Here is a 12,800-nt window from a genome sequence, read left to right on the forward strand (position 1 = left end):
CCAAACAAATTTAATTGCTATTATTTGAACATAACTAATTTTTAAAAGTTGAAAAGCACAAACACTAAATTTAATTAAATCATAGCACATCCATAAGGAAGTACTTGATTTAGTAACAAAATTTGATCCTAAAATTACCCTTTAAAATTAATTTATTACTAATTTATATATTAAGATATGAAATAAATAATACTGCTAGCATTAATATAAAAAAACTAAATTATTAGAGTAAAAGAACCTACAAAAAATACCTTGTCTTGCCATGATAATAATATCAGTATTGAATTGGTTCATATTTTATTTTAATTTTACTTTTCTGTTTTAACTATGTGAAATTAAAAGACGAAAGGCCATAAAGAAGCTTCTGGAGACAATTCGAAGAAGGAGAAAAGAAAAATAAAAAGAAAAGAAGGATCTGCAAAGGGGGGCGGCTGAAAGAAGAAACTGAAAATAAAGTGGCCGCCAGATTAATTTGCTTTTTGGGTTATTATTTATCAGTGGGCTGATCGACGTCCAGTCTCCACTGGTCAAATCGCTGGAAATAAGGTAGCAAAAGATATCGGTTTTAATTTATTCATTTCAATATTTTTCCTTCTTTCAATTCAGTGTATTGCCTTTCATTCATCGTCTTTGATCGTATTGCAGTCGAATTGATAAGCGTTTGTTCTGATATAATTTCCATATTACCGAAAATACCGAGTTTATGAGATTATGAGAAATGTTTTGAGATTTTATCTGTTGAAGTTGTTAGCCTGAAGCGACTGTATAGGAAGAGTGCTTTTTAGTTTGAGGGGAAGAAGACTTTTGATTGTTGTTCAATGCTTTGGATTTGAGATGAAGAGGAAATTGCGTACTTGATACAACTGAATGTATGTATCGTTTTCGCGAGTAGTAGGGCTCTTTCATGGTTCTGTAGCAGTTCTGAAATGGTTTATTAGTTAATTACTGAACTGATAAAACTGAAAGCCTTTGTTGTTTCATTTTTATAGGTTATTGGCCCCTTTGAGTTATCATCCAGTCTGGGCCACCCACACAAGAAGAGAGTGGGAGCAAGAGATTCAAGATTGGATATCAAAAGTTCCTATTCTAATCTGAATTGAAGCAGGCAGGTCCATGAAATCCTCCTATTCCTTGTGTTCCACATAAAGTAAGATCTTATACAAGTCTGTCCCCCCGCTTCCTTAATTCATTGTTTTTGAAATTGGAATTGGAATTGGATGGCTTCCTCTGGGAATCCCAATCCTCAACCACAAATTGGCGGTGGAAGTGGAGGTGGAGGCGGCAGTGGAGGGTTCGATTTGAACAAACTGTTTAAGCCCAGTTCCAGCCCAATGCTGCAGCATCAGCATCTCCAAGACATGAACGTCATGGCAACTCCTCCAAGTCCAAATCCTAACACTACCAACCTGACTACATCCCCATCTTTCCCAGCCCAACTGTCAACGCCGCCTCCACCTCCCTATTTAACGCCTTCCTCCTCTTACCCTCCGCCTACTAGGCCCTACCCTTTCCATCACCAGTACCTTCACTACCCTCCTCCTCCTCAACACCTACCCCCCTTGCATCCTCATCCTAATCCTACTGGACCTATTCCTTATCATCCCCAACCCCAACTACCCACCACTCCTACTTCTGGAAATGACATTTTGATGGCCTTTTTTGGCACTCAGTCTCAGTCACAAGCTCCTGCTCCTGTCCCTTCTGCCCCACCTCTTAATATGAATGTCAACCCATCTGCCCCTTCGCCCTCTCCCTCCTCTCCCTCACCTGCCCGACTGTTGAGCAGCAAGTCCCCCAAGGGAAGGCATCTTTTTGGGACCAATCTCCTTTACGATATTCATGTCAGGCTGCCCAGTGAAGTACAGCCCCAACTTGAGGTCACTCCCATTACCAAGTATGCTTCTGATCCTGGCCTTGTTCTTGGTCGTCAGATTGCTGTTAATAGGAATTACATTTGCTATGGTCTTAAGCTTGGGAATATCCGTATCCTCAACATCAACACCGCCCTCCGGTCCTTGCTTCGTGGCCACACTCAGGTATTTCTCTTTATACGCACTTTTCTATTATCAAGTTCCTATTGTGAAACATCTTATTACCAGCTCAACCTTTTCATTTATTTTGTTTCTCCAAATATAGAGAGTGACAGATATGGCTTTTTTTGCTGAGGATGTCCACCTTTTGGCCAGGTACTCCTTTCTTCATATTTCATGCGATAAATTGACTTCATTTGTGTCATCAAAAAGTGCTCATCTTTCATTTTCTGCAGTGCAAGTGTCGATGGCCGGGTTTTTGTATGGAGGATCAATGAAGGCCCTGATGATGAAGATAAGCCGCAAATTTTTGGCAAAGTTGTTATTGCCATTCAGATCGTGGGGCAAGAAGAATCGAAACATCCACGAGTCTGTTGGCATCCTCACAAACAAGTAATAAATCGGTTTGTATTTTATGTTATCAAATAGTAACTATTATGTGCTTGTCCTGTCCATACTTTTTTTTCCTTGTTGTAAAGGTTCAACAAATGTTATCTAACAGGAGATTTTGATGGTTGCTATTGGAAATCGTATCCTGAAAATTGATACAATGAAAGTTGGAAAACTTGAAGGGTTTACAGCAGAAGAACCTCTTAATTGCTCTGTTGATAAGCTTATTGATGGGGTTCAGTTTGTTGGTAAACATGATGGTGAGCTTACAGAGTTGTCAATGTGCCAATGGTTGACTACCCGTTTAGCTTCAGCTTCAGTAGATGGCACGGTTTGTACAAACACTTTTTCTTATTTGCTGGTTTATTTCCTCTCTTTTGGTTCTTAATATAGTTTCTTCTGAGAACAAAAATGAAAACTGAGTGATGGTTATATCTAGAACACAGAAAACCTCTTCAAAGATTTTCCTATAATGGCTGTACGTGACATGTAAAGCTGATAATGTTTTATTTCCAGCTAACATGATGACTGTAGTTATGGATATTGAGCCTTTTTAATGTAAGTTTTTTGGTTGTCCAAAGCGATTTTCTCATTATAACTATTAGCTATTATTGATGTGGGAATACTGTAAATCAAGTAGCTGACAGCCATTGGCCTTTTTAAGGCCTAGAAAATTGAAGATTTTGGTTTGACTTGTGGCAGTTGTTCCATTAGGCAGTGTGCTTAAATTCCGAGCAGACCATCTGTATTCATTCTTCAATCAGGTAATGATATTTGTGGAAACTGTAAACTCTGTGACAGGTGAAAATTTGGGAAGATCGTAAGCCCTTACCACTTGCAGTGTTGAGGCCACATGATGGACATCCTGTTTACTCAGCAACATTCTTGACTGCCCCGCATCGCCCTGACCATATAGTTCTTATCACAGGAGTAGGCTTCTTTTTCTTTTCCTTTTTATAGAACATTTTCTATGTCCATTTTAAGCTTTTGTGATTTAGAAAATTACTTGTGCGTTTGTGTTAGTACTGCGCCATAAATTCACTTTTCATTATGCCAAATGTCTATTTTGAAATCTTTTAGGGCCCACTAAACCGTGAAGTGAAGATATGGGCCTCTTCAGGTGAAGAGGGCTGGTTGTTGCCCAGTGATGGTGAATCATGGCAGTGTACCCAAACATTGGAATTGAGGTGTTCTGCTGAGTCTGAGGTTGACAATGCATTCTTTAATCAAGTTGTGGCACTGCCCCATGCAGGCCTGTTTCTGCTTGCAAATGCCAAGAAGAATGCCATATATGCTGTGCACATAGACTATGGGCCTAATCCAGCTGCAACTTGCATGGATTATATAGCTGAATTCACTGTCACAATGCCCATATTGAGTCTCACTGGAACAAGTGATAGTTTGCCAGGTGGAGACTATACCGTCCAAGTCTACTGCGTTCAAACACAGGCCATTCAGCAATATGCTTTGGACTTGTCTCAATGCCTGCCACCACCCTTGGAAAATGCAGACTTGGATAAAACTGATTCTAATGCTGCTCATGTTTTTGATGCCATGAACTCTGATGTTTCTGCTTCTCTGGAATTATCTCATGGATATAAACCAAGCCCTTCAATTTTGGTGTCGTGTATAAGCTCCAGTAGCTCTGAAAGTGCAGCAGTCGTGAGCTGTACGCAAAATTTAGCTTCTTCAGATGTTACTTTCATATCTGAGAGTGCTGTGTCTGGCATTGAAAGTAAGCCAAGTGCTTTGCTGTCTTCTAGTAGTGCCGAAAATATGCACAGTGCATCTCCTCCAGGGTTATCACGAAAGTCTTCTGGTTTTAGAAATCCAAGTGTTGATCATGTTAACCACTCAGCACATGATTCTGTTGACCACAATGTAGATACAGTCAAAGAGAATAAGGCTGAAATGCCCTACTCTGGTGGTCACCTGCAGAAAGGTGAAGATATTGCCCAAAATGACATTTCAACTGTTCCTGGTCCTCATACAGTGTTCAAACATCCAACCCATCTGGTAACACCATCAGAGATACTGTCTACCATGGCTTCATCGACAGAGAATGCTCAGATTAGTCAGGTTATTAGTGACGGTGAGGCAACAGTTGAAGATGTTGTCAAGAATGATGCTGAAAGCATAGAGGTAGAAGTTGACAATCTTGGTGAGACAAGGCATTGTCAAACTAATGAAACTAAATGTCCACAAGGCCCTCATACTACTGTTACAGATAACAAAGAAAAGGCATTCTACTCTCAGGCATCGGATCTTGGCATTCAGATGGCCAGAGATTTTTGTGCCAAAAGTTATAGCGTTGAGGGAGCTCAACAAGCTAATCTCATGGGTGTTTCTGTTCAAGAAGATAAACTTACTAATACTGGTGATGGGGATGACCAGAATGTGATTAAAGATGTCCCTCCAAAGGTCAGTGAAACTGACACTGCTGTCACTGTTTCTGCATCTCCAGCTTCTGCTAAAGGGAAAAAGCTGCAAAAGAAAAATTCTCAAGTATCTATCGCATCTTCCCCTTCAGCAAGCCCATATAATTCCACAGATTCATCTAATGAACCAGGGTGTAGTTCCCAGGCTCTGTCAGCTGATGCTTTTTTGCCCCAATTGCTAGCCATGCAGGACTTGCTTGAGAAGGTGGGTTTTTTTTTTAATAAAAACAATACATAAACAAATTTTTGACGAAAAAATTTCCTTTTAGAAAAAAAAAATTATAGAGCCTCTTCTTTATACATGTGCATTCGTGTGCATGTTAACATTTTTTATATAATTTTCTTAATATAATGATTTTGTTGCACCAAGCAGTCCCTTAGCATGCAGAAGGAAATGCAGAAGCAGATGAACACAATTGTCTCTGCTCCTGTTAACAAAGAAGGGAAAAGATTGGAAGCATCCTTGGGCAGGAGCATTGAGAAAGCTGTAAAGGCAAATACAGATGCTTTGTGGGCCCGTTTCCAGGATGAAAATGCAAAGCAAGAGAAGTTAGAAAGAGACTGCATGCAGCAGATAACAAACTTGATCACCAACTGTTTAAATAAGGACTTGCCAGCCATGTTTGAAAAATCCTTAAAGAAGGAAATAGCTGCAGTTGGCCCTGTTGTGGCTCGTGCTATTAGTCCTATTCTGGAGAAAAGTATATCTTCTGCTATTACAGAGTCATTCCAGGTAAAACCAAAAATCCAATTTTGTTCGCATATTAGATTGTTTGGTGCCCTATAAGAGTGAAGTGTTCATTTATTTGGACAAATGCACCATTATAAATGAAGACATAATAGGAAATGTAGCAACTATATCTTCTTGTTGGAAATGTTAGCAGGTGCTCTTGGCATGGGTCAATGTGATATTTATAGGAAGAATTTTGTAGTTAGTGTATTTGTTATCTCTTGAAAAGGAAATAGTACATTCAATAAAAAACATCATACTGCTAAATATTTACTTTTTGGGAAAACACAAATGCTAAATAGTAATCTGAGTGATCTTAAACGCACTTGATCTTATTATTGAAATATGCTGTAATGATCTCTTTCCATCTTGTCCTATCTTTTACTTCATTTCTGGGTAAAATTTGGTGAAACCTCAGATGTTTCTACACTATTTGTTGCTGTGGTAGCTTTCTTTCATCAATCGGATTTATTCTATAGTTGTGAATTTTTCTCCTCTAAATGTAGTCAAATATGGTATATAATTCCCTTATGCCACTAAAATTGTGGTAGTTACATTATGGGGTTTCTAATTGGGTATTTGCAGAAAGGAGTTGGAGAGAGGGCTGTGAATCATTTAGAGAAGTCAGTCAGTTCAAAACTTGAAGTGACAATGGCCAGGCAAATTCAAGCACAATTTCAAACTTCTGGAAAGCAAGCACTTCAGGTGACTTCTTGTTCATCTATCCTTTTTTTAAAACTTACGTTATGTGTTTTTCTTTATTAAATTCATTTGATCCTTCCAATGCTTTCCTTTTTCTGTCATTTGGAGTTTGATAAGAATAATTTATTTCTAGATGATAAAAATTTAGATCAGTGGGATTGGTGAATGTATTTTCCTTTGACAAATAAGCATTCAAATGTCTCATGGACTGTTATAAATGAAATTCATAGCCTTCGTGGGGATGTTTTCCTTTATTGTAAAATGCAATTACATGTACTCTCCAATATCACCTAATTCAATAAATCAGTTGTACCCTACAGGATGTATAAGCTTCCTTTATGGATTGGTAGTAACTCTAAATTCCATTCTGCATGAAACTCTTGTTCCTATTTTTCTCTCTAGTTTATGTGGATACAGGTTGTTGAACTTACACTGGTCTGCATTTAAATTTGATAGAAAAGGAGGGGAAAAAGTTGGGGGGGGGGGTTAATTGATACCTGCCTAGTGTCTCCTAAAGAAGATAACAGAACCCATCAGATGAATGTCCTAAAACTTGTTGAGTTCTCTAGTTATTTCTTATTGTTTCTGGTGTCTCTAATGGTCATCCTCCCTGGTGACATTCTGCTAACCTTTTTTTTATTGGAACGAATGTTCATATATCTTAATATTTGACGTTGGATAAAGTTGTTCTGCTGATTAGAGAAATGCTGTATTCATCCACAGGATGCACTAAGGTCTAGCTTGGAAACGTCTGTTATTCCAGCATTTGAGATGTCATGCAAATCTATGTTCGAGCAAATTGATGTCGCATTTCAGAGAGGGCTAATGGAACACACAGCTACTGCTCAGCAGCAATTTGAAAATTCACATTCTTCCCTTGCCGTTGCTTTAAAGGTATGGTAGATTAGTGACAGTTTGGTGGTTTCTATCGTAACTTAATTCTCACTTTAGCGTGTTAAAACTGTCAAAGGTTACCTTCCTTAGTAGCTTAATCATGATAAAATGTAATTGAGTATTCTCATTTTTTTTTTTTTTTTTACTGTGCTTTGTAGATGTTCCTGACTTGATATCTTTTCTAGGATAAGTCGTAGTATATCTGTTTACTATTTTTTATAGCCATAGAATAAATGATGTTGCATAATGAATTTTATACAGTTATAGAGGTGCCTTTAACTGAACATGTTTCTGCAAAATCTTGTTTCTAGATTGCTACTGAGATAATATCTGAATGTAGGTATATATGCTCAATATTAGGATTTGTGCTTGAATGGGAGATTTCTAGATTGCTACTGAGATAATCATAACCTGTGTTGTCAAGGCTGCAAGGTGCACTCTAGGTGCTAGAACCCTTAAATTGGTGCAAGAAAAGTGCTAGCCTAAGTGAAATAAAGCGCAATATATGTATGTAGTTTTAGCAAGTCTGTATATATGATATATAAAGCTTAAGATATATAGTAAACTCAAAATTATGGTCTAGTTTATCTACAGAACATGCAATTTTTTTATTGATCAATATGCATGATTTCCGTATAGTTTATGTTTGTTGCTGAATGCTCAAATATTGAGAAGTATTTAGTTTGACATGATTCCTTTCTAACTAGTAAAGAGATATCAAATGAGATCTGTGAAAAATAAAAGAAATTAAAGGAGATTCATTCAAGTGGATTTTTTTATGCCTATTGCCTTACATAAAAGCGCTCCTAGGTACAAGCCTCGTGTGCCTAATCAAAAGGGCCTTGCTTGGAAGGGTCTGAGGCATTTTTGTTGAATAATGCTAAAGCTTAAGGCACAGGTGTGCCTAGGCACAAGCCTTGACAACACTGATCATAACCTGGTTTTGTTATAATTAATGGATGGTTGTTTTGTAATGTACGGTAGTCAACAGCCAGTTTTAATGATGTCCAATAAGATGGTGAAATGTTCGAAGACAATTTTTCACATTTATGTATAGTGTTGCCTGTATTATAGGCTTTGCTGGTTCAACTTAAGTCTTTTAAGATAAACTGCTTTATATTCACAGGATGCTATTAATTCTGCAAGTTCAATCACACAAAGCTTATGTGGAGAAATGGCCAATGCACAACGAAAACTTCTAGCTATAGCAGCAGCAGGTGGCAGCTCCAAGGCAGGAAATCCCTTGGTGACACAATTGAGTAATGGGCCATTGGCTCATCTGCATGAGATGGTATTCTCTCTCTGTTTCTCGTAAATCTGACAGTCATCGTTCATGTTTATGTGCCTCACATCGACTGTTATACGTGTACAGCAGCCTGAGGCACAGTTAGATCCAACAAAAGAGTTGTCAAGAATGATAGCTGAGAAGAAATATGATGAAGCATTCACCTCTGCCTTGCATAGAAGTGATGTCTCAATAGTTTCCTGGTTGTGTTCTCAGGTAAGGTTCTAATGATCAGTTGTACTCTTGACATTATTTTCCAGCAACCCTTAATTGTACATAACGAGAAAGCTCTACTTTGAGACCTGACATTGGTTTGAATTGAATTAACCAGGTTGATCTACAAGGGATATTGTCAATGAAACCATGTTCACTGAGCCAAGGATTATTGCTGGCACTTTTTCAGCAACTGGCTTGTGATATCAACAAGGAAACAAGTAGAAAGCTGGCATGGATGACTGATGTAGCAGTTGCCATAATCCCATCAGATCCAACAATTGCAGTGCATGTGGTACCAATCTTTAGGCAGGTGTCTCAGATAGTGGATCATCTACAAAGCATGTCCACTACATCTGCCTCAGAATCCGCCTGCATCAGGGTTCTTAAGTTTGTCATAAACAGTGTGTTAAGCGGTAAATGATTTTGTTCAAATTTGCTAGAATATCTTCCTTTTTTTTTTTCTTTTTTGTTTTTAAATATAGAAATTTAGGTACTTGCAGTGGAAAGACAAATGGGGGATTATTTCGTATATTCAGTTGTATGTTCGATTTTGTGTGAAATAGTTGAGAGCGTATTTACTTCTCAATCTTTTTTGGTTTTGAATTTTTTTTTTGGGTTCAGGTCTTTATGGCTTGAAAATTTTTTCATATTCAATTTTATTTGGGTTAGGTTATTTTGGGTTTGAGTTTATTTTTGTTCAGTTTCTGATTTATTTTTACGTTAATTGTAATTACATCTACAAAATTTAAGTGTTTACATTTTAATATAAATTATTAATTTATTTATCTTTAAACAAACTTTTGATATTTTCAATTATATTTTGATTAAATCTCGCAATTCGTTGTTGTTTTGCACCAAAATGATATAATTAATTGACAATATAAAATTAACTTTTAAAATAATTTAGGGATGATGATTTTGGCTCAGTTTGCATATCTTTTATTTATTTTTACTCTGTTTTTTGCTTGATTTAACCTTTTAATTTTTACCATTTAAAAGTTGCCCATGATAAAAATTAACCTTTCATTAACTTGATGTGGATGTTTCGTGAAATTTTCTTTGATCACTTAGATTTTCATATCATATATGTAATACCCAATTTTAAGCCCGGGCTCAAATAAATAAACATAAAAATAAAAAACAAAAACAAAAAAAAACACAGTCCATTTTTACAAAAAACCTAAACCCAAATGATCCAATACCTAGCCCACTAACCTAAAGCCTAGCCTAACTACAGTGTGGCCCTCAGCAAAAACACAATACAGCAGAAACCCTAAGCAGTGGCAGCAAATTGGCGCCGCAGTAACCGCCCCAACGTCACCCCCACACGTTGCGCACGTCGCCCCGCACCCACCATGCACGTTATTCCTGCAAACGAACCACGGATAGCACTAGAATGACCGAAAATATAGCAAAAATTGTAAAAAGAGATTTTTTTCTTTTTTCTTTTTTCTTCTTTCGGCTATAAAATCTGAGGAATACATTTGTAAACCAAAAAAGAGGGATATCAAAAAAACAATTTAAAAGAACCAGAGAGTAGTTTGAAGGTTTTTTTTTCCTTTTCTTTTCACTTCGAGTTTTTCTTCTTTTGTTTTTTTTTATCTTTGTTTCATACCTTTTTATAAAAAATATAATAAAAAGGAAAAGCGGCTTACCTGGTTTCGAGCGCCATTCGCGGTGGCCTCACAGTGGGCACGACGGTGGCGGCATGAAGGTGCTAGGGTCGAAACCCTAGCAGAGAAACCCCTCCCCTTTTGTTTTTTTAAAACAGAAAAATAAAATAGAAAATTTTTAAGGGAAATTTTTGTTTTTAATAATGTAAGCAAAACAGCGTCGTTCGGTGAGGGCAGGATCCGCGTGTCGACCCGACCCGCAAGCAGGGTCCGCGTGTTCCTGCCCTAAATGGGAAATTTTCTCTTTTGATCCTTCTGATTTGTTTCATTGTTTTAATATGGTTTTCTTTTATTTTCTGAATTTGCCCCGTTTGTTTCCAATTTTATTATTTTAATCCCTTTAAAACGCAGTGTTTGAGAGGTTTGGGTAAATTTCCCTTTGGATCCTCCTCCTGTTGCGCGCGTTTTGATTTGGTCCCTTTTCGTGTTTTCTATCTTTGAATTCGGCCCTTAAATTCCGTATATTTTCATTTTAATCCTTAATCTGTCATTTTAGGTTTTTTTATTTTAATATTATTAATACTGTTATATTGCATCATTATTATTATATTATATTATTTATTATTATTATTATTATTATTATTATTATTATTATTATTATTTCTATACATATATATAGGGTTGAGCATTCAATCGAATCGAATCGAATCGAAAATTTTCGAGTTAATCGAATTTTCGAATCTCATTTTATCATCCTAACTTTATTTGAAGTTTTCTCGAATCAAGTCGAGTGAGATGGAATTCGAATCGAATCGAATCGAATATATTTGTTTGAATTAAATTTTAAAAAATAATTTTGGGTCATTGTAACCGTTGTCACCCATCGTAATAAAATTTGTCCACCTTAATCAATTTTTTTATTAACTTTCATCACCTCATAATTTATTTATTAATTTTTATATCTTGGTTAGCTTATTTGTTTGCTTAGTTGCTTCAATTATCTTGATTCTTGTCACTATGTATTTTGGAATTAAAAATATATTAAATATAAAAATATGATTTTTAATAAAAGTTATTTTAAAAATAAAATGTGAAATTGATACCAATATAAAATTTTAACACGAATATTTTATGGCATATTAAGAATTCAATTTTAATATAAATATTCAATATGACTAAACAATTCAATAATATAAATAATATAAAATGTGAAATTTAATTTAATAATATAAATAGTATATATAAATAAAATTATTACTATTTATGTTTAGTGATTTTTTGGATAATTTTGATTTTTATTTGAGAGTAAAGGGTGAGAAGTAAAAGTTTAGAGGAAAATAAAAGTTTTGGGAACAAAAGTTTGAGGAAAGTAAATAGGGAGTAAAATTTGGAGGAAAATATTAAAAAAATTGGAGGGGAGGGTTTGGGGTAGATGGGATGTGGGATAGGAAGAAAATAAAAGTTTTAGGGGAAAAGTGGGAGGGAGTAAAAATTTTGAGGGAAAATAAAAGGTTTTGAGGGTTTTTGGGAGTAAAATTTTGAGAAAAAGTAAATGGAAGAGTAAAATTTTTGTGGGAAATGGATTTTGGGTAGATTGGGGGTTGAAAGGGGAGGGGAGTAAAAGTTTTGGGGGGAAAGTGGGAAGGAGTAAAAGTTTTGAGGGAAAAGTAAAAAAGTTTGGGAGTTTAGGGTAAAAATGTAAAATATTATAGTTTGATATTCGAGTTATTCGAATTTGAAAACTCAACTCGATTCGAACTCGAAATTCGAAAAAAAAATTTGAGTTGATTAGAATAACTCGATTCGTTTAACTCGAAATTCGAATTTTTTTCGATTTTTTCGAATCGAATCGAGTTTTGCTCACCCCTACATATATACATGCATTTTCTATAATATATATATATATATACGTAACTTTTTTAGAAATTATTATAAGTTTTTTTTGTATATTTCATTCATTTTTTATATATGTAAACTTATATACGTATTTTAATATATGCATATACATATTTTCAAAATTTACTTATATATATATATCATACTTATACATTTTTTTATTTTGTAAATACATATATATATATATATCTTAACATACATACGTAGTACGTACATTTTATGTTTTTTCATCTTCATATGTTTTTTTACATATTTTATAATTTCAAAATATAAATACATGCATACATTTTTATAATATATGTATATGCAAATTTTTTTTTGGTTGTCATAAATACTTATACATATACACACACTTTTATCTATTCTTTTATATTCTATAATTCTTATATACATCTATATACATATGTACATATTTTAATTTACAAACATATATATATATGTATATATACATTCTTACATATATATTTATTTTAAAATTTTGTGCTTGTAATTTATAGATTGTCATACCCTCTTGTTTTTTTTTTTTATGTCTTTTAAGATTGATTATTAATGCTGTTGATCTTTGAATGTTAATATTTATGTTTGCATGACATGTGATATGAGATT

At 35.1% G+C, this 12,800-nt stretch overlaps 1 protein-coding gene and 1 long non-coding RNA gene across 4 annotated transcripts; one reads left to right on the plus strand and one right to left on the minus strand.

The window, feature by feature from the left end:
* The first annotated feature begins 354 nt into the window (after positions 1–354).
* Positions 355–9,373, plus strand: LOC105798918 (enhancer of mRNA-decapping protein 4). 3 transcript variants are annotated; one of them, XM_012629161.2, is made up of 13 exons: positions 355–546; positions 990–2,036; positions 2,137–2,186; positions 2,267–2,423; positions 2,533–2,751; positions 3,222–3,350; positions 3,501–5,063; positions 5,232–5,591; positions 6,174–6,293; positions 7,014–7,184; positions 8,311–8,475; positions 8,557–8,685; positions 8,801–9,373. In XM_012629161.2, the coding sequence occupies exons 2-13, from the start codon at positions 1,218–1,220 to the stop codon at positions 9,104–9,106; spliced, it is 4,188 nt and encodes a 1,395-aa protein (XP_012484615.1). In that variant the 5' UTR covers positions 355–546; positions 990–1,217; the 3' UTR covers positions 9,107–9,373. The 3 variants fall into 3 exon arrangements, with proteins under 3 accessions (XP_012484615.1, XP_012484619.1, XP_052476420.1); XM_012629165.2 differs by having other exon boundaries at positions 8,560–8,685; XM_052620460.1 differs by lacking the exon at positions 355–546 and having other exon boundaries at positions 1,746–1,894; positions 1,971–2,036.
* Positions 9,374–9,798: 425 nt separating this feature from the next.
* On the minus strand, positions 9,799–10,449 carry LOC105797893 (uncharacterized). The gene is made up of 2 exons (XR_001134844.2): positions 10,341–10,449; positions 9,799–10,053 (listed from the first exon to the last, which is right to left on the minus strand). It is a non-coding gene; the product is annotated as an uncharacterized LOC105797893 (long non-coding RNA).
* Positions 10,450–12,800: the final 2,351 nt, after the last annotated feature.

Source organism: Gossypium raimondii, chromosome 9 (assembly GCF_025698545.1).
Source record: "Gossypium raimondii isolate GPD5lz chromosome 9, ASM2569854v1, whole genome shotgun sequence".
NCBI classification, from domain to species: Eukaryota; Viridiplantae; Streptophyta; class Magnoliopsida; order Malvales; family Malvaceae; genus Gossypium; species Gossypium raimondii.